Source organism: Pelobates fuscus, chromosome 6, assembly GCF_036172605.1.
Source record: "Pelobates fuscus isolate aPelFus1 chromosome 6, aPelFus1.pri, whole genome shotgun sequence".
Classification (NCBI taxonomy): Eukaryota; Metazoa; Chordata; class Amphibia; order Anura; family Pelobatidae; genus Pelobates; species Pelobates fuscus.
Genome location: NC_086322.1, coordinates 286,142,149 through 286,168,960, shown reverse-complemented (window position 1 = coordinate 286,168,960; position 26,812 = coordinate 286,142,149). Strand labels below are relative to the sequence as shown.

The following is a 26,812-nucleotide window of genomic DNA, read 5'->3' as shown; positions in this document are numbered from 1 at the left end:
GGCTCCATCTTGTGTTAGGTATCTCTTCAGGTCAAGTGTGGACCTTCAAGAAAAATACAGGGTATACTAAACTATTTGACTTCATGGAAGCACCCTAGTCATCTTCAACGTCTCTCACCAAAAACTGTCTTTTTTTTTTTTGTCTTCAGGCTATTTTAATATCTTCCCCGAGAACAATTCCTCCATTAGCGTCACTCTCCATCTGCTACTGTTCCTTAACTTACAAACCTCTATCTTCCCTCCCTTCCAGGATTATCCATCGCTTGGCCTGATGACTGAGAAACTGTCAGAAAAAAATATACATCTGGTGTTTGCTGTAACAGAGACTATGGTAGACCTCTATAAGGTGAGACCAGCATTGACCTAATTAATCTCCCAAACTCATAAAGCAAATGATTGCTCTCTTTTTAACGTTCAGACTAATCTAACTGGTTGACAACAGCAGGCAGAGGCTTTTTGCAACAAAGGATTGTGCACTCTAAGCACCATAACCACTACAGCTCACTTTGAATCTTTAAGTGCTATCTCTCAATTTTTTGTCAGTTTGTTTTAGTGAGAGTTTACAGAAAAACTGTTTTTTTATCAATACATACAGGCCGAACCTTCTGCTGTGTTGGTTAAGGTGCCAGGAGGTCCCAATTGCCATCCCTCAGTAATGAGTGTACTGTTTTCAAACAGGTTGACGCTTACATGGGCCACCCAGTTGCCCCCAGTTTGGCCCCCTTCAGATATCACCAACCATGAAGTTCTTATTTCTGCATTTGTCCCCCTTTCAATTTAATTAATTCTCTGAGAGCCACTTGGAGCCTTATCTAGTACACTGTTCAGCTCCAATCATGTGCAGCCCATTAGATATGTCAGAATTCTCTTTTAGATCATGAATTATACACACAATACCTTAGCCATACCCAAGAGTACAAGATGCATGTGAAATAACTAGGTGATATGTAGCCACCACTGGAACCCTTGACAGTTCCTGTGAAAGATGAAGATCTGCAATAAACGTACCCTCATCTACTTTGCAAGAAACTCCTATATCTTATTTCTGTATAAAAACACACTAACTAAGAGGTTAAAGACCAGTTTTCCCATGACCTTGGGTAGAAGAGATGAAAGGAGACTGCTAATGACCGGTGCTCCGTTTTTGCCGTCTGTAGGGGCATTCAAAGTATGAAAACTCCAATGAGACTCTACTACACTAGATACAGTCTCTAGAGGATTATGGAAGTTGTGTTTTGACCGCTGATGGATAGAAAGTGCTTTCTTACTCACATTATAAAATAATTAGTCTTAGCTCTCCTGTTTAATGTCAAAGTTGCATTCTTGCTTTGAGAATGATTTGTACAAGGCCAATACTTGTGTGCAGTAAAGGTTTCTTCGTTTCTCATAGAAATACAGTGAACTCATCCCAGGGACCACCGTGGGAGTACTTTCAGCGGATTCCAGCAACGTCATTCAGCTCATTGAGGAGTCTTATAAGGTACAAACTTCTTAGCTCCATCCATGACCCCATAAACTGCCTTCCTTGAACTGACCCCATCTTCCTCATTCTCCACCTTTCCCCACTTGATCCTTCTTTGAATAACATATTAGCCTTAAAGGACAACTGTGAGAGAGAGAGAAAAACTCATCCTTACCTTTAGTATATGGTAGGATCCTTCAGCCATATAAATGCACCTTTGCTCAAACAGTGTTTGAAAGTTGAGAGTTAGTCTCTATGGTCTTCACTGCTTCACTCCATGCATGGAAGTGGGGGAAACCATAGAGACTAACTGTCAGAATTCAAACACTGTCTGAGCAAAGGTGCCTGGATATGGCTGAAGGATCCTGCTGTATACTAAAATTAGGGCTGGATATTTCTCATTTATTTAATCTCATTAATTCAATACCCGATGAAAGGATTGTTAAATTGAAAAAAATATATTTTTGAGGTGAAAGTTGCCCTTTGTGGTTTCCTTTCTTGCAACATTTGCCTTCGTGATGTCTCCTTTTTTGCATCATATCTATTATTTTTTCTTCTTGCATTATCTATTCTGTTCCACGTTGCCCTTTATGCCAACTTTAAATACCAACCTACATGGCTTTTGTTTTCTTCGGTTCCACTCTACTACTAATGAACATTTCTGACTTTAATAAGTTAATTTAAAGAAAAGACAATAACTGTCATCTCTACAACTGTCCCTTCCTTCCCATGATTCCACACATCTCCGCTTTGCTCTGAAAGTAGAAGATAAGATCCAAGGTGGAACTTGAGGTCCGTGATCTCCCAGAAGAAATTTCCCTTGCATTTAACGCAACTTGCGTCAACAATGAAGTCACTCAAGGCCTTAAATCGTGTTCAGGTCTAAAGATCGGAGATACGGTGAGTCTTCTCCTATGCCGATTTAATTCATCATTTAATTCATCGCCCCCCAAACCTCAATGTATCTAATAAAAATATAGTATTTATTGTGCAAAAAGATGTTATGGCTCTACTTCCATTGGAAATTTGATTTGTTATGGATGGTTTTCTTCTGAAATTTTCAGGTGAGTTTCTCATTCGAAGCAAGAGCCCGAGGATGCCCACAAGAAAAGGAAAAAACGTTCACAATAAAACCTGTGGGATTTAAAGACACACTCACTGTGACCGTGAAATTTGAATGTAGCTGTGAGTGTGAAAAACATGAGGAACCCAACAGTGTAAAATGCAACAATGGAAATGGCACGCTGAGCTGCGGTATATGTCAGTGCAATCCTGGTTGGTTGGGGCCTCATTGTGAGTGTTCCGAGCAAGACTATAGCCCATCACAGCAGGACCGCTGCAGTCAGAAGGAGGGGGCCTCAATCTGTAGCCGAAGAGGGGAATGTATCTGCGGACAGTGCGTCTGTCATACTAGTGACTTTGGAAAAGTATGGGGACAATTTTGTGAATGCGATGACTTCTCCTGCCATAGATTTAAAGGGGAGATGTGCTCAGGTAAGTGATATCGTCCGTACAATCTTTGTGTACCCATATCTTAAATAGAAATATATATTTTAATCATGTCAAATTTTAACCGTAGCTAAACAACCAGGAAGTAACAAGACCTGTTATCTGATTGACAGCCAGGAGGGTGTTACCAGGATAATTTATAAAAACGCCAATTTCTGTTGAAATCTGCACTTTTTGTAAAATGCAAAAAAGAGGGCACAATCTTCACACATAAAGCACTTCAGCTAGCTAAAGTTATATAGGGGTCTGGAATGTCCCTTTAAAACGTGCTATTGATTATTTATAATATGGAGTGGTAATAGGTAATACAGTGATGATCACTGTCAAAATAGTTGTAGATTTTGTTTCAGACACATTATGCAAGAGGCACATTCTTTTTCCTGTTACTCAGTATCTGTATCTAGACTGTGCTAACACTTTAACCACGGAACCTCGTTTAACATATTAGTCATTGTGGTAATACTGATTAACGCAAATAATTCTATGTCTGAAAACAAACAGTCTACAGTTAGCCTCAGCACCTTGCCAGTGCCAGCCAGGTACAGCTAATCCTCTGCTGGTATATGAAACATTCTGTATCGAGTTACCAGATAAGGGAGTGCGGGTTGCACCAACGCCATCCTGATTGTCTTGATCTCCAACTGCTATAGAACGTCAACTCGAAGTGATGCTTTGCAAGTCTATAGGCTAGCAATCTACCTTTTGGATAAAAAGTAGTGGTAAAAGTTAATGGCCAGTAAACCTCATTTTACATTACAAAGGAACTGACAATTTACAGTGCTGTGTGTTAACTCACAGTACCCTGTAAATTAACAAACATTCAAAATGGCGAGTATCAAAACAGCAGGGTTCCATTGTTGCTGGTATTTTACATCATGACATTTCAGCCGCCTTTTAAATTTTGGTACCATTAGGGATGGGAGTTAAAGGGACACTCCAAGCTCCATCTGACAGTGGACAGGACAATGCTGTGTGTGTGCTCACTCCAAGCACAGCTCCTGCGAGCTCGGGAAACTTACATGCACAGTGTGAGCAGGTAGTGTGTGCTCTTGCTATATAAGTACACGAGTGGCTGAATAGTGGGGATGGTTAGGAGCTGGGTTAATTTGGAACAATAGAAGAGGTTATATAGAGTAGTAGGAGGATTTATAGGGAGAGGTTATATGGAGTAATAGGAGGAGTTAAACAGAGGGTATATGGAGTAATAGGAGGAGTTATAGAGAGAGGTTATATGGAGTAATAGGAGGAGTTATAGAGAGAGGTTATATGGAGTAAAAGGAGGAGTTATAGAGAGAGGTTATATGGAGTAATAGGGGGAGTTATAGGGAGAGGTTATATGGAGTAACAGGAGGAGTTATAGAGAGAGGTTATATGGAGTAATAGGAGGAGTTATAGAGAGAGGTTATATGGAGTAATAGGAGGAGTTATAGAGAGAGGTTATATGGAGTAAAAGGAGGAGTTATAGAGAGAGGTTATATGGAGTAATAGGAGGAGTTATAGGGAGAGGTTATATGGAGTAACAGGAGGAGTTATAGGGAGAGGTTATATGGAGTAATAGGAGGAGTTATAGAGAGATGTTATATGGAGTAATAGGAGGAGTTATAGGGAGAGGTTATATGGAGTAATAGGAGGAGTTATCGAGAGAGGTTATATGGAGTAATAGGATGAGTTATAGGGAGAGGTTATATGGAGTAATAGGAGGAGTTATAGGGAGAGGTTATATGGAGTAATAGGATGAGTTATAGAGAGAGGTTATATGGAGTAATAGGAGGAGTTATCGAGAGAGGTTATATGGAGTAATAGGAGCAGTTATAGAGAGAGGTTATATGGAGTAATAGGAGGAGTTATAGGGAGAGGTTATATGGAGTAATAGGAGGAGTTATAGGGAGAGGTTATATGGAGTAATAGGATGAGTTATAGAGAGATGTTATATGGAGTAATAGGAGGAGTTATAGGGAGAGGTTATATGGAGTAATAGGATGAGTTATAGGGAGAGGTTATATGGAGTAATAGGAGGAGTTATAGAGAGAGGTTATAGGGAGTAATGGGAGGAGTTATAGGGAGAGGTTATATGGAGTAATAGGAGGAGTTATAGAGAGAGGTTATATGGAGTAACAGGAGAAGTTATAGAAAGAGGTTATATGGAGTAATAGGAGGAGTTATAGAGAGAGGCTATATGTAGTAATAGGAGGAGTTATAGAGAGAGGTTATATGGAGTAATAGGGGGAGTTATAGGGAGAGGTTATATGGAGTAATAGGAGGATTTATAGGGAGAGGTTATATGGAGTAATAGGAGGAGTTATAGAGAGAGGTTATATGGAGTAATAGGAGGAGTTATAGGGAGAGGTTATATGGCGTAATAGGAGGAGTTATAGGGAGAGGTTATATGGAGTAATAGGGGGAGTTATAGGGAGAGGTTATATGGAGTAAAAGGAGTTTTAGCGAAGTGGTATATATTGAGTAGCAGGAGGAGTTAAACTGAGTGTTTGTGAAGATGTTGTGAGCGTTGTAGGGAAGGTCACTGGCTGGCTGAAGGTGATAGATATTGTATGGATATTGAAGTCCACCAGTATCTGCAGACTTGCACTGTGCCCTACTTTGCATATTAGTAAATCCGCTTTTGCTCGGTCACAATGAATGAATCTAGTTAATAAATGACATAATGTTGTGTATTGTGTTAAACGGATTTGTCTGTCTGGCGTTCGTTTCCTGCTGTACAATAACACTGCTCTGTCTGTTGGAAGTCACAAGCTTCAGAATTAGTAAGTCTTACACAAATAGGTTGTCTAGGACTATTTCCCAGTCATTACGATATTTTCTCAAATGGATGTGATAAAACCAAACACTATGTTCTGCAAAAAAGTACATATCCAGTCATTATGGAACATCCGCTCCCATGATGCTTTGCTTTTTCCTGTGTAAAAATTTTGCAGTTAATCCATAATTATAATAAAAATGTACTGGAAATCTAGGGCAGAGAAAATTAATTATTTTAATTTTAAAAAAAGCTCAAAATCACAACTGAAACCTTCTTTAGCCTATACTTACTGGCCCTGAGTGGTCAACCTAAATTTTCATCAACTCTAAGTACAATAACCACTAATGTTTGTTTAGGGGGAGCCGTCTCTGCAAACTTACTTGTCAAATACATGTCATAGTCAAATCACTGCACCCAATTTACCCCTTCTTATAAATGGCATACCTCCCAGCATTTAAAATGGACAAAAAAGAGACCCTTTTCTTTTAGGCGTGTAAATTGGTGTGGCCAGGGGTGGGGCTGTTCTGAGAAATTTTAGGTGACTTACTAATAACAATCTATACAACTAAGAACAATGTATTTACACAGACTGGTTTCTAAAACACATTAATTGTAATTTAAAGACATATTACTGGGAGCAGTGGCGTACATACCGGGGTCCACCACGGGGCCCGGCCGCCCTGCGACCCAGGTATGTACCCACAGGGCCAGCCTCTTCTCCTGGGGGGCCCAGGAGCCGGCCACCTCAGGGCCCCCCAAGGCTGGCCCTGCTGTCACCCGGCTGGCTGGTCCTGCAGGCGCGCGAGGGAGCACTATCCCCTGTGTGCTTCCTCTTCAGCTCCTTCGCGCACCGCACTGATACCGGAGCCGGAAGATGACGTCATCTTGGGAGCTGAAGAGGAAGCACTCCGGGAAGAGTGCTCCTTTGCTCGCCCGCCAGCCTGCCTGACCGCCGGGTGACACCACTGGACCCCAGGGACTCCCCTCAGCTCTTCCACAGGTAAGGAGGCTGGGGGGATTAAATAAAAAACAAACGTGTGTGTGTTAGTGAGTGTGTGTGTGTTAGTGTTAGAATGTGTGTGTTAGTGTGTGTGTGTTAGTGTTAGTGTTAGAGTGTGTGTGTGTGTTAGAGTGTGTGTGTTAGAGTGTGTGTGTTAGAGTGTGTGTGTTAGTGTGTGTGTGTTAGTGTTAGAGTGTGTGTGTGTGTTAGAGAGTGTGTGTGTGTGTGTTAGAGTGTGTGTGTGTGTGTGTTAGTGTTAGAATGTGTGTGTTAGTGTGTGCGTGTTAGTGTTAGTGTGTGTGTGTTAGTGTTAGAGTGTGTGTGTGTGTGTTAGTGTTAGAGTGTGTGTGTGTTAGTGTTAGAGTGTGTGTGTGTGTGTGTGTGTTAGTGTTAGAGTGTGTGTGTTAGTGTGTGTGTGTGTGTGTTAGTGTTAGAGTGTGTGTGTGTTAGAGTGTGTGTGTGTGTGTGTGTGTGTGTGTGTGTGTGTGTGTTAGTGTATGAATGTGTGTATTAGTGTGTGCGTGTTAGTGTTAGAGTGTGTGTGTAAGTGTGTGTGTGTGTTAGTGTTAGAGTGTGTGTGTAAGTGTGTGTGTGTGTTAGTGTTAGAGTGTGTATGTTAGTGTGTGTGTGTGTTAGAGTGTGTGTGTGAGTGTTAGTGTGTTAGTGTGTGTGTAAGCGTGTGTGTTAGAGTGTGTGTGTTAGTGTTAGAGTGTGTGTGTTACTGTGTGTGTCTGTTACTGAGTGTGTTTGTGTGCGTCTGTTAGTGAGTGTGTGTCTGTCTGTCTGTCAGTGAGTGTATGTCTGTCAGTAAATGCAGGGCCAGATTGAGCCCAGTGGGCCTGGTGCTGACAATTATGATGGGCCTAATTACATGATCATATCGACCAAAAACAGTAAAACACTCCCAAGCGTCATGTATCTGATGGAGATGGTGCTGGAGAGAAAGAAAACAGCAGCTATAAGAAAACACATACCCTAGGCTAATCTCTCACTAATTTATGTTTTCATCTTTCAAGCAAATCCATAACCCCTAACAGCAGTGTCCAGTCAAGCAGGAAGTCAATGGGCACAGTAAAAGGGTGTGCCACTGACACAAATCACGTAACCTGCCAAAAGGGGCGAACATGCCCAAAAAGATTACATGTCTGCCCAAAGAATTAGGCCAGCCTGGCATGAATGCATGTCAGGCTGCCTGCCAATCATGCAGCTGGCCAACTAAGGGCATACTATGCAGACAGCACCCTGAGCTTGGCATAAATGCATCTAATGATGCGCTCGCTCAACGCTTTCTAAGGACTGTCCCCTAGCACTCGCTGGTCCACTTGTCTCCTTACCTTCTTACTAGCAAGCAGACGCTCCTAGTATATAGTCTGGGACAGAGAAAAGCTGTGTGTAGTGAAAGGGAACATGCCACAGTGTTAGAGAGACCAACGTCTGCATTACCTTAAAGGATCACTATAGGGTCAGGAACACAAACATGAATTCATGACCCTATAGTGTTAACACCACCATCTAGCCCCCCTGAGCCCCTCATGCCTTCATTAATATAGCAAAATATTACTGTATTCAAGCCTGAAGCTGTAACTCTGCATGCTGTTAGACTCGGAAAAACAAGCAGTCTGCTGACATCATTAGAAGTGGTGGCCTGATCCAAGAGAAGTGCTTCACCATAGGATTGGCTGAGACTGACAAAGAGGCAGATCAGGGGCAGAGCCAGCATGATTCAAACACAGCCCTGGCCAATCAGCATCTTTTCATAGAGATTAATTGAATCAATGAATCTCTATGAGGAAAGTTCAGTGTCTGCATGCAGAGGGAGGAGATACTGAATGTTTGGATGCATTTTAGGCAGCCATGACCCAGGAAGGATCTCTAACAGCCATCTAAGGAGTGGCCAGTGAAGTTATCACTAGGCTGTAATGTAAACACTGCATTTTCTCTGAAAACAGCAAAAAGCCTGACGGTAATGATTCTACTCAACAGAACAAATTCAATAAATTGTAGTTGTTCTGGTGACTATAGTGTCCCTTTAACTATATTCATTGTCAGCCAGTCCACACAAGTTTTGTTCCCATGCATCCCTCTTAAGTTTCCATACTTAAGTAAGAGTATGTGAAAAGTAGTTAGGGTTGCCACCTTTCTTGGAAAAACATACCGACCTTGCTAATTTGCATAATTAAATATGTATGGGTGACATCACATGATGTAAATCACAAGGAGTGACATAAGAGAAAATGCTGTAAAATCACAAAAAAACTACTTAGTTTGATTCTGCTGTATAGATGGATACCTCCCAGTGCCCCTATGTCTCCCAGTGCCCCCATGTGTCAATTACTCCAGGTCTCAGTGTTCCTATGTATCAGTGTCTCAGTGCCCCATGTCTCCCAGTGTCCCTAGTGTCGTGTCCCCAGGTCTCCCAGTGATCCTATGTATCACCATGTCTCAATGCCCCATGTCTCCCTGTGTCCCCATGTATCCCAGGGTCCCCATGTCACTAGGACACTAGGAAGACGGGGAGACCTGGGGACACGGGGGGACCTAGGGACACGGAGACACCAGTGACACTGGGAGACTACGGGACTCTGGCTGGGACACATGGGAACACTGGAAAAATAGGGGATACTTGAAGACATGGGGACACAGACACCAGGGACACAGACACTAGAGACACTGGCTGGGGGACATGGGGACATTGAGACATGGGGGCACTGGGAGACATGGGGACACTGAGACACCAGGGCCACAGACACTAGGGACACTAGCTTGGAGACATGGGGACATTGAGACACTTGAGGCACTGGGAGACATGGAGGCACTAGGATACATGGGGACACTGAGACACTGGCAGACTGGGGGCACTGGGAGACTAGGGGTCACTGAGACGCCAGGGACACTGGCTGGGAGACATGGGGACACTGAGAGACATGGGGACTCTGTGTCCCCATGTGTCTCTGTGTCATAATGTCTGCCAATGTCCCTTAGTGTCTCAGTGTATGTCTCCTTGCAGCCTATCCCCCCATCCCTTACTTCCCTGAGCTGTAGGCTGTCTCTGCAGGGTGGGAGCTGCTGTCTGGACTCTCTGTAGCTGCTCCCCTGCGGATCAGTGATTAGAGATAGGCAGGGAGGGATATGCTGATACTTCCTATCCCTGCTTCTCTCCATACACAACGACCCCTACTGGCCAGTGCTGGTATTGCATAGTAATCTCTTGTTTATACTGAGAAAAATACCAGCATTTGTATTGCCAGTATCACTGTAATATTGGAACCAGCCAGGCAGCCTCAAATACTGGCTGTGCCAATAAAATAAAAGCCAGGTGGAATCCCTAAGAGTAGTGTGTAAAAAAAAAAAAAAAAAATGTAAAAAAAAATTTTTTATTTTTTTTTTAAATCAATGGGCCTATTCCATGGGCCTGGGCCTGGAGCTGCAGCTCCATCAGCCCCTATGTTAATCCGGCCCTGAGTAAATGTGTGCGTCTGTTAATGAGAGTGTGTGTGTGTCTTACGCACTTACCTTTCTCCAGCGCCGGACTCCCTTGGTGATGGGGATCTATCCGCCCCGATCCGCCTCTCAGCTCCGAATGTGCATTACTCAATGCTTTCCTATGGACGTTCAGCATGTCCTTACTGTGATTTTCACAGTGATAATTGCAGAAGCTCCTCTAGCGGCTGGATTAACCCTCAGTGAAACATAGCAGTTTCTCTGAAACTGCTATGTTTTCAGCTGCAGGGTTAAAATTAGAGAGACCTGGCACCCAGACCACTTCATTGAGCTGATGTGATCTGGGTGTCTGTAGTGGTCCTTTAAGTGTATGTGTTTATGCATGCACTGGCATACATACCGCGGTTGCAGGAGTCGCAGCTCTGTTTTCGCACCGGGGCCCCATGGGTTGTGTGTACGCCACTGACTGGGAGTATTATTGCTGTGGAGCTCTATTATACGCTCAGACACATTCCTGGGAGTATTATTGCTGTGAGCTCTGTTATACACTCAGTCACATTACTGGGAGTATTATTGCCGTGGAGCTCTGTTATACACTCAGACACATTCCTGGGAGTATTATTGCTGTGGAGCTCTGTTATACACTCAGACACATTCCTGGGAGTATTATTGCTGTGGAGCTCTGTTATACACTCAGACACATAACTGGGAGTATTATTGCTGTGGAGCTCTGTTATACACTCAGACACATTACTGGGAGTATTATTGCTGTGGGGCTCTGTTATACGCTCAGACAGATTACTGGGAGTATTATTGCTGTGGAGCTCTGTTATACCCTCAGACACACCAACAATGTGGAGAAGAGGGACATTAGGATACAAAAGAGGGACAGAAGGATTTGGGCCCAAAATAGGGACTGTCTCCCTAAATAGGGTCACTTGGGTGGTGTGAATTGGGGAAGCATCACTTTATCACTTACTTGTCCACAACTGTGCTTTGAACTTGCATGCATCTCTCTTCTTGTCGGGCACAGAGTTTTGAGGATTTAAAATGAAGCACCATATGACGCTGTAGTGTCCCTTTAACGCTAGACAATCTAAGTTGTCCTCTGTATGGAGGGGTCTCTCTCCTAATTCTTATCCTTCTGTATAATAAAAAAGGGGCCCTGGAGAAATTAGGAGGATATTCATAAAAACTACTTAAATGCCTGTGTGAGCATGCAGCCTGCACTCAATGCACAGCTCAATGCAAAGCTGGATCCAAGCCACTATCCTTTCACCACCTACAACACAGGGACCTATCAGACCTGGAGCCTACAATTTCCTGTTTCCCACTGTTTAATGGCTTTATTTGCAAGATAATTTAATCATGCTATTTGGCACTGTGGTTCTAGAATTCTATGAATTCACTCTTTAGCGAATGACCCTTTAAGGGTTGCAGGCTACCTACTCCGGAATCGCAGGATTGTAGGGGTTATTGTCGCTATAATGTTAAGCTATTCAATCCCTGATAGGCCCTACCCTATTTCTGTATATACAAAGAGCAAGAATGTTGTACGCAGGGTTTTTGAAGAATTCGAAGCTGTAAACATGTATGCGCAAACATATGAGAATGTGTTCGTGTCAGAGCCTGAGAATTCCTGAACAAGGATTCAGCTGAAGATCTGACATGCACACAAATTGCTGATTTGAAGAACTTTAAGGAACAACTTCATTTCATCGTACCGTTGGTGTGTCTGAGTGTATAACAGAGCTCCACAGCAATAATACTCCCAGTAATGTGTCTGAGTGTATAACAGAGCTCCACAGCAATAATACTCCCAGTAACGTGTCTGAGTGTATAACAGAGCTCCACAGCAATAATACTCCCAGTAATGTGTCTGAGTGTATAACAGAGCTCCACAGCAATAATACTCCCAGTAATGTGTCTGAGTGTATAACAGAGCGCCACAGCAATAATACTCTCAGTAATGTGTCTGAGTGTATAACAGAGCGCCACAGCAATAATACTCCCAGTAACTTGTCTGAGTGTATAACAGAGCTCCACAGCAAATATACTCCCAGTAATGTGTCTGTGTGTATAACAGAGCTCCACAGCAATAATACTCCCAGTAACGTGTGTATAACAGAGCTCCACAGCAATAATACTCCCAGTAATGTGTCTGAGTGTATAACAGAGCTCCACAGTAATAATACTCCCAGTAATGTGTCTGAGTGTATAACAGAGCTCCACAGCAATAATACTCCCAGTAATGTGTCTGAGTGTATAACAGAGCTCCACAACAGTAATACTCCCAGTAATGTGTCTGAGTGTATAACAGAGCTCCACAGCAATAATACTCCCAGTAATGTGTCTGAGTGTATAACAGAGCTCCACAACAGTAATACTCCCAGTAATGTGTCTGAGTGTATAACAGAGCACCACAGCAATAATACTCCCAGTAATGTGTCTGAGTGTATAACAGAGCTCCACAACAGTAATACTCCCAGTAATGTGTCTGAGTGTATAACAGAGCTCCACAGCAATAATACTCCCAGTAATGTGTCTGTGTGTATAACAGAGCTCCACAGCAATAATACTCCCAGTAATGTGTCTGAGTGTATAACAGAGCTCCACAACAGTAATACTCCCAGTAATGTGTCTGAGTGTATAACAGAGCTCCACAGCAATAATACTCCCAGTAATGTGTCTGAGTGTATAACAGAGCTCCACAACAGTAATACTCCCAGTAATGTGTCTGAGTGTATAACAGAGCTCCACAGCAATAATACTCCCAGTAATGTGTCTGAGTGTATAACAGAACTCCACAGCAATAATACTCCCAGTAACGTGTCTGAGTGTATAACAGAGCTCCACAGCAATAATACTCCCAGTAATGTGTCTGAGTGTATAATAGAGCTCCATAGCAATAATACTCCCAGTAATGTGTCTGAGTGTATAACAGAGCTCCACAGCAATAATACTCCCAGTAATGTGTCTGAGTGTATAACAGAGCTCCACAACAGTAATACTCCCAGTAATGTGTCTGAGTGTATAACAGAGCTCCACAGCAATAATACTCCCAGTAATGTGTCTTTAACCCCTTAAGGACACATGACATGTGTGACATGTCGTGATTCCCTTTTATTCCAGAAGTTTGGTCCTTAAGGGGTTAAACTACAATAAATGTGTCTAGAAATTCCTAGATTTTACTATTAACATGACGTAAAGTCATGATTTTATTAAAGACACGGAGGCTCCTATTATGCTTCTCTTTCTTTAATTCTCCCTCAGCAGCGAAGAGAGATATATGCAAAAGAGATAAAAAAAGAACAAATAACATAAGCATATTGACAGTGCTATCATGGGTATCCACCCCCTTAGTATATAAGGTGTAGCACTTCCTGTTTCTTGCTCTTTCTTCTGCGATCCGAAGACCAGATCCATAACTGAACGATAAACTTGGCCCGAACAGGAACAGTGGGCGGTAGTCAAAATTCCATTCTTTGATGATGGACTGTAGAACTTAGTAACGGTACTTCAACACCATGACAGTATAATTCAGGCTAAAATGAAAGGAGAAAATATGGTAATATTCGGTTGATGACTGGTTGTATCATATACCCCCACAACAGTTATAATTAATGTGTACAGCATTATCGTCATGACGTCAAACATAAGATATCTATCAGATTATATCCACAGTAGCACGTAGAGCCACTTACCTGAAGGATGTAGGAAAAACCTGTAAAATGCAGTTGAACTTACGGTTACATCCGCTTGAGGTCGATATCCTTGCAAATCCAATCCCTCCACCCAGGGAGGGCGGGAAGGGAATAATACTCGCCTCCGTGTCTTTAATAAAATCATGACTTTACGTCATGTTAATAGTAAAATCTAGGAATTTTATTAAAGACACGGAGGCTCCTATTATGCTCTTTCAAAGCTGAGCAATAACTCTTTCCGAAAAATGTTGGATTGGTTTAAAGTAGAAATTCCGGAATGTGGATTCCGTAGACCAGTCTGCGGCCTTCAGGATATCCTCTAATCGACATCCTATCGTCGATGCTTTAGAAGCCATAGCGCCTCTCACCGAGTGGGCCGAGAAAACTGTTACGTCTATCCCTGCTGAAGCTAATAACCACTTGGCCCAACGGGCAAGCGTAGGTGTAGATACCGGGAGGTGCGGTCTCTTCAGGGAAATAAACAACGGGCCTTCGTTTGGTGGTCGGAGGGAAGAAGTACGGGATTCGTATTCTTTCAAGCATAGTACTGGGCACAGCTTCTGTTGGTTCGGGAGGCGTGGATAGAAAACATGCTTAGTCGCTGATTTAGTTCTTCGTGAAATATCAAATGACACCCCCTCCGGGGTGAATGTGCGGGCTTGCCAGTCTAAGGCTCGTACATCTGATACTCGTTTACAGGATAGTAAGCATAAAATCATGAGCAATTTAGCAGACAAATGTTTAAGTGATAGTGCCGAGTTGTCGGGCCACTCTTCTAAGAATTTGAACACAATGTTGACATCCCAAAAGGACCCGTATCTGGATTTTGGAGGCCGTGCAAAACGTATGCCTTTGAGCAGGCGACAGATCAGGGGGTTCTGTCCGAGAGGACTTCCGTCTACATTATCGTGACCAGCCGAGATAGCCGATCTGTAGATGTTGACTGTACGGAACGCCTTGCCCAATTCGAATAAATGAGTGAGAAAGTCTAGTACTGTCTTCACAGGAGCTGATATGGGATCCACTGATTTTTCCAGGCACCAATCGGACCAAACTCTCCATGCCGCAGCATATGTGCGCCGAGTTCCTGGTGCCCATGCGTTCGCCAAGAGTTGGGTAGTTGTTCTCGAAACTTCCGTGATTTCCCAGGGTCCCCTGAAAGGAGCCATGCCATGAGACGGAGTACTCCCCGTTCTATCAGGTCGTGGTTCTCCCCATCCGGATTGGTTAACAGGGACGTGTGATCCGGCAGTAGATGTGGGAAATCGATTGCCATTTCCAGAAGGTGAGGGAACCAGGGTTGAGATCTCCAGCATGGTGTTATCAAGACTACTGTTGCTTTGAACCGTCGGATGTACGCCAGAGTCCGAGCAATCAGGTTGAACGGGGGAAAGGCGTATGCTCGTCCCCCGGTCCAGTCTTGAAGAAAAGCATCTGTTGCCAAGGCTTCCGGATCCGGTCGCCAGCTGAAAAATTGAGGAAGTTGTGTGTTCAGTCTGGATGCAAAGAGATCCACACTCAATGGACCCCATAGCCGTGCGATCTTGGAAAAGACCTTCGGTTGAAGTCTCCAATCCCCCAGATCCCTCAGGTATCTGGAGTTCCAGTCCGCGGCGTAATTGTCTAGGCCTGGTATGTGCTCCGCGGTCACCGACACATTGTTTTGTAAGCAGTAATGCCAGAAGTCTCGAGCTAAAACCGCCAGATTTGGTACCTCCCAGATGGTTTATGTACCTGACCGCCGAGATATTGTCCAACTTGAGGAGGATTGAGCAAGAGACGCTCCTGGGAGTGAGGCTGCGTATGGCAAATGAGGCTGCCAGTAGTTCCAGTGAGTTTATGTGGAGGAAGGATTCGTCTACTGACCATCTGCCTCCTGTGGAGATGGAGCCGCAGCGCGCGCCCCAGCCATGTAAGCTCGCATCCGACTCTATTATTATATCCGGAGTGGAACCGAAGATCGCTCGTCCGTTCCATGCTTCCATGTGGGTCAACCACCAGTCCAACTCCTCCTTGGATTCCTCGTCTAGAGTGATGTTGGACTCGTACGACTGCCCGTTCCGTAGGCAAGAAGCTTTGAGGCGCTGTAACGCCCGATAGTGGAGTGGTCCCGGGAAGATCGCCTGTATGGAGGCCGCTAGTAATCCGATTACTCGGGCTAGTTGTCTCAGGGAGATATTTGGACGGTGTCTTATCTTCCTGATCTCCTTCTTGATGCTGGACATCTTGTCCGCAGGGAGACATAGAATTTGTTGTACCGAATCGACTCGGAATCCCAGGAATTCCATCTGCTGAGATGGTTGTAGTACCGATTTCTCCCAATTCACTAGGAAGCCTAGGTTCTGTAGGAGGTGCAGAGTCCACGACAGATGTGATAGTAGAAGGGATCTCGTTTCTGACAGTATGAGGATATCGTCTAGGTAGATGATGAGACGAATTCCGTGTAATCTGAGGAATGTAACCACTGGTTTCAATACTTTCGTAAAGCACCAGGGGGCGGAGGATAGACCAAAGGGAAGGCAGCGGAAGCGCCACTTCCTTGTGTCCCATTGGAACTGTAATAGGTTCCTGTGTGTAGGAGTTATCGGGATCGTAAGATACGCATCTTGCAGATCGAGTTTCACCATCCAGTCTCCTGGGAGAAGGAGGTCTCGGAGGCAGTGTATGCCCTCCATTTTGAAATGATGGTATCGGATAAAGGCATTGAGGGGTCTTAGGTTGATAACCGGGCGGACACCCCCGCCTTTCTTTGGTACCAAAAACAGGTTGCTTACAAAACCTGGGGTATCTAGAGGGATTTCCTCTATGGCATTTTTGTTGTGAAGGACCTCTATCTCTGCGGAGATGAGGTCGCGGTGTGACTGTGGCATGTGTGGTACCCTTGGAGGGGAGTCCTGAAAGGGAAGACCCGTCAGTTCTAGGTGGTAACCCTCTACAGTCTGTAACACCCAGCTGTCGGATGTGATAGTGGCCCAAGTCTGTGTGAACAAAGCCAACCTGCCCCCCACATTTATATGGGAAAAATGGGGAAAAATCGTACTCACCATAAGGGCGTTTTCCTGGGGTTGTACCTCTGCCGCCGCGGGCATTCCAAGCCCTTCCTCGAGAGGGGAAGAATGGTGTATAGGAACGCTCCTGGCTCTGCCTCTGTGTGTGGAAGGAGCCTCTGCCCGGTCTGGAGAAACTTCGGGGGTTGCGGCCGGGTAGACGGCTCCTACCTCTCCCGGCCCCACCGAAAACCTTTTGGTGGAAGACCCTCTTTATAGATGACTGGGCTTTGTCAAGGGCTGTGAAGGTTTTTACATAGGAGCCCAGATCCTTGACGAAGGAGTCGCCAAATAGCAGACCCTTAGCTGCGGCCCCTGGTTCAGAGGAGGCCATGCTAGCCAGTTTAGGCTCAATTTTCAGCAGGATAGCCTTCCTGCGCTCCGTGGACATGGCGGTATTGGCGTTGCCGATCATGCAGACCAGGCGTTGGAGCCAGCCAAATGCCACCTCAAAGTCTAATGATACCTCACCCGACTGAGCTGCCTCCAGCATCTCATAAAGTTTCGTAACGGGACCCAGGGTGTCGAGGAACTTGTCCTGACAGTTACGGAGGGAATAGTCTAGTCCCCTTTTAGGTTTCCACCCTGTCTTGGCCAGAAACTGGGCTATCTGGGGGTCCACTTCTGGGGTTTTTGCCACAGCATCAGGAATTATGGGTCGGGGGCATTCTGCTCTCAATTTATTACGGCCCTCTTGAGAGAGGGACTTACGCACCCTGAGGGCCAGATATTGGGCGATATGTTCGGAGGGTTCCCACTCAGCAGAGCGTGGGTGTCTCAGGTTGTCCGGGTCGAAAAGCGGAACCTCTTTAGGGTCGTGTTCAGTATCTGCCCCGGTCGTCCCTGAATGTGCCAAGGCACGTGTTGGCGTTAAAGGGAATTGTTTTCCCTGGAGGCTTTCACCCTCTGAGAGCTCGTCCTCGTACGGGTCTGAGTACGGGACGTCAGACCCCTCATCCCCCTCCTCGTCTGAGTCAGACATAATATCTTGGGCTCTTGCCCGTTTCCAGTCTCTGGTAGCCGTAGCTCTCCCAGAAGCTCTACTGCGCGGTTGTTGCGCGCCATCTTGGACAGCCTGAGGCATGTCAATCAGAGCAGGTTCAACCTGCGTGGGGGGGGGGGGTCCTGTGAGTGTTTGCGTTTGCCCAATGATTTGCGCCCCGGTAGTGTCCCTACAGGGGGGGCCTGGGCCAAGGCCGGGGCAGATTGAGGCTGTACTTGCCTGAGTGCAAGTGCAATGGAGTCTGATATGGTAGAGGACATAGCGCCCATGGCCGATGATATGGCCTTTGAGATAGAGTTGGACATGGTGGTGTCCAGGAGGCATTGAAATTCCTCTGAGCCCATCAGTCCAGGGTCAACCTGGGGGTCAGGATTAGTATTGGCCATAGGTGGGCTAAGTTTGCCAGGGAACTTATCACCAGATTGCATGGTGGATAATGAGTGCAAGTAAGAAAAATAATAAACGAAATATGAGTAACAGGCAGTATCAGGATTGATTAACCCAGATACAGGATGGGAAATAGTGAGATGGAGGGTAATATCAATGTAGAGAGGGTAGGAAAAGACTATACCCGTCTGAGGATGAGAGAGCAACGAAAACCAGCGTGTGAGAGGAACAAAATCCGTGAAACACGCTACAGAAAATGGCCGCCGCCTTAATCGGCGACGGAAACCGAAAAAATGGCCGCCGCGAGCAAACTGCGCATGCGCGCCACTCGCGAGCGGCGGGAAATGAAACCGCCGCGCGGATAAAGTAGATCCGGCCGGCGGCAACGAAAATAGTGCCGGGAAGCGCCGCGGGGGTGTTAGACGAGCCCCGCCGGCGAAACCCGGTAGTGTGTGACCGGGGGGAGAGCCCCACCCGGAGGGGGGGCGAGGGAAAAGAAAAAACGGCAGCGCCCAGAGGGCGAACTGAGGGCAGCCCGGTCACACAGTGAAAGGTAACAGCACAATAAAATATCTTAGGAAATAATAATAAATGAAATAATAAATGAAATAAACAAGTAAAACTATGTAAAGGTGGGATAAAGGGATAACGGGAAGAGAATATCCCAACAGTATATAAATCAATACAAGATGTCACAAGCTAAAAACCCACCAGAGCACACCATAAATAAAAATAGAGTGTACTTATCTGAGGGAGCAGCGAAGAAAGAGGAAGAAACAGGAAGTGCTACACCTTATATACTAAGGGGGTGGATACCCATGATAGCACTGTCAATATGCTTATGTTATTTGTTCTTTTTTTATCTCTTTTGCATATATCTCTCTTCGCTGCTGAGGGAGAATTAAAGAAAGAGAAGCATAATAGGAGCCTCCGTGTCTTTAATAAAATTAGTCTGTGTACTAAGATACATTGTTCCTGTTCTAAGTTACATTTTAGTTGCATAAATTATTAGTAGTTAAATAGGCTGAAAAGAGACTTGTGTCCATCAAGTTCAGCCTTCCTCACATCTGTTTTTTGCTGTTGATCCAAAAGAAGGCAAAAAAAAAAAAACAGTTTGTAGCACTCCCAATTTCGCAACAAATTAGGAAAAAAATCCCCTCTTGACCCGAGAATGGCTAAGTAAGTCACCTAAAATTTCTCAGAACAGCCCTGCCCCTGGTTACACCCCACTCACCTTTAAAATTGAAGTGGCAATTTTTGTCCACTTGGAATGTTGGAAGGTATGAAGATGTCCTCGATCTTTTGCCCAGCTCTATCTGAGCACCGCCAGCTTCCTCAACCTGTGTGCATTGATAAGGGTAATTGAAAGCAGAGGGTTTGGTATTGCGTATCTAGAACCCTGATCGACCATTGATAAGGGTAACTGAAGGCAGAGAGCTTGGCATTGGGTATCTAGAACCCTGATCGACCATTGATAAGGGTAATTGAAAGCAGAGGGTTTGGTATTGCGTATCTAGAACCCTGATCGACCATTGATAAGGGTAACTGAAGGCAGAGAGCTTGGCATTGGGTATCTAGAACCCTGATCGACCAACGTTCTGAAGCATTAACTATTTCCTGGGAAATGTTGTCAGTAATGTAGGAGGAACTGGTAGGACTCCAACATTCTAAAGGAGTTGGCAATGGAATTAACAAGATTTTACCCCTTAAGGACACATGACATGTGTGACATGTCATGGTTCCCTTTTATTCCAGAAGTTTGGTCCTTAAGGGATTAAACAAGCAGACATTCAGCATTGTGCGATTATATACGATAAATCGTGTTAACATATACAAATGTGGGGTCATGGGAGTTGGGGTTCCTAGGTAGAAATGGAGTATAATAGGGGCGTAGCAGGGTTTAAGCTATACATTGTCAAAATATCAGCTTTTATGGCATACTGACAGATCCTGAGTGTCCACTCACTTTACCTTTTTTTTGGATGGGGAGCTACTGTTTGGGTTAGAGAGTCAGCTGACCTCTCTAAGCCAATCAGCTGCACCTCTGCCTGATGTGACCAAAGCCTTCTGTTATCTAAGCAGATAGGGGAAGGACAGGGGGCAGAGTGAACACAGACTTTGGGTTAAACTGTTCCTAAAGGTGAGTCAGCGCCATGGACCTCCGGGCACTATAACAACTTTATTTCAATGAAGTTGTTATAGTGCCTGGAGTGTTTCTTTAACACATGTTGCAAGTCACTTTTGATGTTCTGTTAAATGGTGTAACTAAGGGATGCTACACACTCCTAAAGCACTTGACGAATGTGTCCTTTTTTTCTAATTTGCAAAAAATGCATTTTAATAGAAATTGGCACTTTTAACATTTACCCCTCCCCTCCCCCATCCCATCCCCCAGCAGTCAAACTATCGGTCCTGTTACTTCCTGGTTTGTTTAGCTCAGTGGAGCTAAACTCAAGGGGCAGCAATTGCTCAGAGTACCTGCCTTGGGAAGTCTGTGATAGGTCAGCCACAGAAAGACTGGCCTGGGGACGAGGGGAGGACTTACAAAGACTGCAGACATTATATGAAATATGCATCTTTTACAAACTGCTTTTAGATTTACCCCTATGAAAAAAATGAAGTGTCTCTTTAAGGGCTTTATCAAGATACACAATGCAATAGGTCAGGCATAGGCAATCTTCGGCACTCCAGGTGTTTTGGACTACACCTCCCATGATGCTTTGCCAGCATTATGGGTGTAAGAGCATTATGGGGGTGTAGTCCACAACATCTGGAGTGCCGAAGGTTGCCTATCCCTGCAATAGGCCATTTTCCTAGATCTAAGAGCAATTGAATAATTTGGAGAATTCTAAATAATGTAACAATGTAATAAGCATTATCCGAGAGGTACATGCTTCAACTACAGGAAGGAAAAGGCCAGGCCAGTTTAAAGAACTGCATCTTATCTTCTAACTCACCAAAGATATGTTTGACAGAAATGACTATGTTTTTTTTATATTTTTAAACTTATTCTGAGAATATATAAATAAAATGCAGTTCCGTTTTGCACACATGGCATTTCAAATTTACAGCGTGTGAAAACAGAAAAGCAACAGTTAATAATAATTCTAAGTACAATTAATAAGTAGAATGACAGAAGCATTTGTTTGAATGAGTTAAAAAATAGACTTGGGCATTCGTTTTCGGAAGAATCGTAGTTTGGATGAAAAATCAACTCATTTGGTCCGTCCATCTGTACTCGGAATCTCTGAATGTTATAATTAAAGAATGAATTTACAAACTAATCACGAGATGAACTAAATTTTTCCATGCGCAATTCGTTAAGTGTTCATTTTTTTAAATGCTCAATTCTCAGCCATTTAAGAGTTAAATCACATTGTTCATACAGCCTTAGTCACACCTCCCTGCATGTGACTTACAAGTGTATGAGTGCAGTGTGTGTGTATGAGTGCAGTGTGTGTGTGCATATGAATGCAGTGAGTGTGTGTATGATGCAGAGTGTGTTTGTGTATGTGATGCAGAGCCTTGGTGGGGGGTGGGCATTTTTATAATTTTTTTTTAATTATTATTATTATTTTTATATTTTTTTTATATTATTATTATTTTTATTTTATTTTGTATTATTTAAATCTTTATTTATTTTCATCCCTCCCTCCCTGCTTGATACATGGCCAGGGGGGTGGGCTCTCATTCCCTGGTGGTCCAGTGGATGGGCTGTGCAGTGAGGGGGGCTTGCAGAGAGCTGTAACTTACCCTTCCTGCAGCTGCTGTCAGCTCCCTTCTCTCTCCTCCGGTCTGGTCAGCTCCCCTGTCAGCTCCACTGTAAGTCTCGCGAGAGCCGCGGGGTCAGAGCGCTGCCAGACCCCAACAGGCTCATTACAAGCCCGGCGGTCCTGGTCTGTATTATGGCAATGTAAGTTGCCATAATACAGACCTTGACTCAAGTATAAGTTGAGTTGGGGTTTTTCAGCACAAAAAAATGTGCTGAAAAACTCGACTTATACTCGAGTATATACGGCAGGGGCGGGCTGGGCCGGGGGGGCAGGGAGGCAATTGCCCCCCAGGCCGCCCTAAATCCCATTAAGACCGGCCGCGGCGGGCCGGCCCTTTAAATGCTGCAGCCGCCTGAGCGCTCTGTAAAGAGCGCTCAGGCGGCTGCATAACAGATTCTCCCCTCCCCTGTAGCGTGGCCGAGCCGGTCTCCGGTCCGCGGTCCCGGCCGGAGTGATGGGAAGGTGCACGCTCAGTGTGCACCTTCCTTTCAGTCCGGCCGGTTACAGGAAACAGAAACTCCTGTTCCGCGCGGAGTTTCTGTTTCCTGTAACCGGCCGGACTGACAGGAAGTGCACACTGAGCGTGCACCTTCCCATCACTCCGGCCGGCACCGGAGAGCAGCTCGGCCACGCTACATGGGAGGGGGTAAGAAGAAGAGGGGAGGGAGGGGGGAAGTAATAAGAGGGGAGGGAGGGGGGAAGTAATAAGAGGGGAGGGAGGGGGGAAGTAAGAAGAGGGGAGGGAGGGGGGAAGTAAGAAGAGGGGAGGGGGGAAGTAAGAAGAGAGGAGGGGGGGAGAGTAAGAAGAGGGGGGAGAGTAAGAGGGGGGGAGAGTAAGAATAGGGGGGAGAGTAAGGGGAGGGGGGAGTAAGAAGAGGGGGGGAGTAAGAAGAGGGGAGGGGGGGAGTAAGAAGAGGGGGTAGTAAGAAGAGGGGGGTAAGAAGAGGGGAGGGGGGGAGAGTAAGAAGAGGGGAGGGGGGAGAGTAAGAAGAGGGGAGGGGGGAGTAAGAAGAGGGGAGGGGGGAGTAAGAGGGGAGAGGGGAGTAAGAAGAGGGGGGAGTAAGAGGGGAGGGGGGAGTAAGTGGAGGGGGGAGTAAGTGGAGGAGGGAGTAAGAAGAGGCGAGGGGGAGAGTAAGAAGAAGGGGGGAGTAAGAAGAGGGGAGGGGGGATAATAAGAGGGGGGAGTAAGAGGGGAGGGGGGAGTAAGAGGGGAGGGGGGAGTAAGGGGAGGGCGTAAGAAGAGGGGAGGGGAGACAAGAAAAAGAGGGGGGAAGAAGAGGGGAGGGGAGTAAGAAGAGGGGGAGGGGGAAGTAAGAAGGAGGGGAGATAAGAAAAAGAGGGGGGTACGAAGAAGAAGGGGGGAGTAAGAAAAAGAGTGGGGAGTAAGAAGAACAAGAGTGGGAAGTAATTAGAAGAAGGGGGGTAAGAAGAAGAAGGGGGAGTAAGAAGAAGAGGGGTGAGTAAGAAGAAGTAGGAGGGTTAAGAAGAAGAAGGGGGGAGTAAGAAGAAGAAGAAGGGGGGAGTAAGAAGAAGAAGAAGGGGGGAGTAAGAAGAAGAAGAAGGGGGAGTAAGAAGAAGGGGGAGTAATAAGAAGAAGGGGGTAAGAAGAACAAGGGGGGAGTAAGAAGAACAAGGGGGAAGTAAGAAGAACACAGGGAGGAGGGGGGTAAGAAGAACACGGGGGTGAGGAGAACACACAGAGGGAGGAGTGAGAAGAACACAGGGAGGGTGGAGGGGGGGATGAGAAGAGCACAGGGAGGGTGGGTGAGTGTGAGAAGAGACCGCTGGGGGAGGGTGGGGGAGAGGAGAGACCACTAAGGGGCAGGGAAGAGCTCTAAGGGACAGAAGGGACAGCTCTATAGGACAGGGGGCAAGACAGGGAGCTCTTTCACACTACGAGCACACACACACACACACAATGCATCCCTATACATACACAGAAACACACAATATATCCCTATACATACACAGAAACACACAATGCATCCCTATACATACACAGAAACACAACATGCTTCCCTTACACACAGAGAAACACACAATGCATCCATTACACACACACACACACACACAATGCAACCCTTACACACAAAGACAATGCATAATTTGCACACATACACAGAAACATACAATGCAAACCCTTACACACACATGCAAACACACACACTGTTTTTCTTACATACACACAGAAACACAATGCATCTCTTACACTCAATGCACACACATACAGACACACACCTTGCATCCCTTATGCATACAAACACAGATTCACACAATGCATCCCTTACACACAACCAGAAACACATAATACATCCCTTATACACAAATACATGCTGCATCACCTGCACAAACTGGTATCCCTATACACTACATACCATAAGCACACATATTAGATCCTCTACAATAACACATAACACATCCCCTACACACTTCACTCCCTGTGAGCGAACTCATGGGTGGGTGGAACATATAAGTGGACTTATGAGTGGGCCTTATGGGCATACTCACCGTCAGGCACTGGGGCCCAGACCTTGAGCTGTGTAAGAGGCCCCCCAAAAATGGAGCTGCTTCCAATTCTCCCAGAACATTGAATTTTGTGACCACAGTTGCAAACAGCCTCCAGAGATCCTGTTCTACACCAGACCAGTGGAGCCAAACTGCAGCCCATCATCATCCTCATCTAATTGTAAGTAGGCAATCTAGTATATTATTAGTGACACTAATCTATAATTTACCTCACATTAAAGGGACACTATAGCTTAATGAAGTGGTTCTGGTGTCTATAGCTGGTCCCTGCATGCTTTTTAATGTAAACACACACTGTGTGCAGCACTGGCGTTAGTTAATATGGCAGATCATATGGGTGGGGCATTGTGATGTCACATGGGGGGGCAGCAAATTTATATTTTGTCTAGGGCGGCAAAAACCTTGCACCGGCTCTGATCCTGGGCAGGTGCACCAGTCTACTGGTGACCCACAGGAGGGGAATTCACTGATTGCACTGCACTCTCCTTCTGCCCAGACCCGTCTTGACCGCAGTGCAAGTGCCCTCTGCCCCTAATTTACAGTGGCTCCCACTATCAACAAGCAGTGCCTGGAGCCCTTTGCAGAGACGGAAACAAAGAGGTTCTGCGGCAGCTAGCCGTCCTGCAAGCATTACATTAAACAGCTGTTCCCCATGCAGCCACAGGTGGCGTTGTGCTGGGAGACTGTGATTACTCTTCACTTCCTCCCAGCCTACAGAGCAGCGCATGGGGGAGAGAGAGGAGGAGGCATGATTTAATCTTGAATAAATCCTCTAAGCAAACCTTTATAAATTTGGGGGGATCAGCTCTGTTTCCACAGTTTATTGGTGTTTACTCTGATGTCTGTATTAATATTGAGGGATGTCTAAGTAGTAACGTCAGTGTGTGTCAGCAGGGCTAGCCGTTGGGGTGGGCAAGCTGTGCGGTCACGCAGGGTGCCATGACAACAGAGGCACCCGGCGGCCAACACAGCTCACAAGTTGGGTACACCAGCATATTTAATTTAAACGATTCGCTGGTGGCCCACTGGTGCGCACCAGCAGTAGGTGCAGTCAGATCATATCCTCTCCCTCGTGGTTCCGGCGCTCAGTTAGTGAGTCAGAGCACAGGCTCAGAAATTCTCAGCCTGTGCTCTGACAACATTGAAAGTCAGAGCCGTGAAGGAGCGGGTATGGCAAAGAGCTACTGATTAGCATAACATCAATATCCGTTATAAAACCAGGAAAAGGTGGGCATGGATGGTGAACTGATTTGGTGGCGCAATGGGCCACTTGACTGGTTTTGCCCCCCAGGCCTAAGGCTGCCAGCCCTCCCCTGATATACGGTAATAGATTTTTCTGTCTTAACGAAGAGATGTAGTTAATAAGGTACGAGGTTGTGAAAATTGGACTCCAGAGACGGATAACTGTCTCAGAGCCACTATCAGGACATTTGTATGATATGATAATGGAGACAGACTTTGTTAAAAACAAAAAACAAAATTCAAACAGCCTTACTTCATATTTTATCCAAATAAGGTAAATATTATACAGCATGTTAAGTGGGGATAGCTGTGTGCCAGAAGGACACCATTAACAAGGATACTAATCAAACAGAGGGGTTATTTGAAAAGAACAAACAATATTTCACATTGGAATCTCCTGACAATCCAAGTACATCCAGCTGCTAACAATTCTAACAATAATTGTCAGTGTGTATGTGTGTCTGTCAGTGAGTGTGTATGTGTGTTTGTCAGGGTGTGTCTGTCAGTAAGTATATATATGTGTCTCAGTGTGTGTGTCTTTTACTATGATTTGGTGTGTCTGATTCTGATTTGGTGCGTTTCTTATACTGAGTAGTGTCCGTCTGTCAGTGAGTGTGCATGTGTGTCTGTGAGTGTGTTTATGTGTGTCTGTCGGTGAATGTGTGTGTCTGCCAGTAAGTGTGTGTAACTTTGAGTGTACTGTGAATGAGTGAGTGTGTATGTCTGTCTGTGAGTGTGTGTGTTTCCGTGAAAGTGTGTGTTGGTTAAACAGTGTGTGTATCTGTCAGTGAGTGTATGTCTGTGTATGGATCAATAATGGCGTGTGTCTGTCAGGCAAAGATTGTGTTGGTTTTTAAAAAGTAGAGAAATTTAGATGGGAGGGAGGAGTGTTTGGGGGGGGGGGGGGGCGTAGGGGGCTGGAGGGTGTCCGGGTTTTGTCATTCCTTGGGCAGCACAAAA

General features: G+C 45.3%; 1 protein-coding gene across 1 annotated transcript in view; it reads left to right on the top strand.

Annotated features, from left to right (window-relative positions):
- Positions 1-26,812, top strand: part of ITGB3 (integrin subunit beta 3) — a 72,965-nt gene that overhangs the window by 30,076 nt on the left and 16,077 nt on the right. The window contains exons 7-10 of the mRNA XM_063459371.1: positions 251-346; positions 1,391-1,480; positions 2,228-2,362; positions 2,527-2,956. Coding sequence (XP_063315441.1) covers positions 251-346; positions 1,391-1,480; positions 2,228-2,362; positions 2,527-2,956 — 751 coding nt within the window. The remainder of the gene's footprint in view (positions 1-250; positions 347-1,390; positions 1,481-2,227; positions 2,363-2,526; positions 2,957-26,812) is intronic.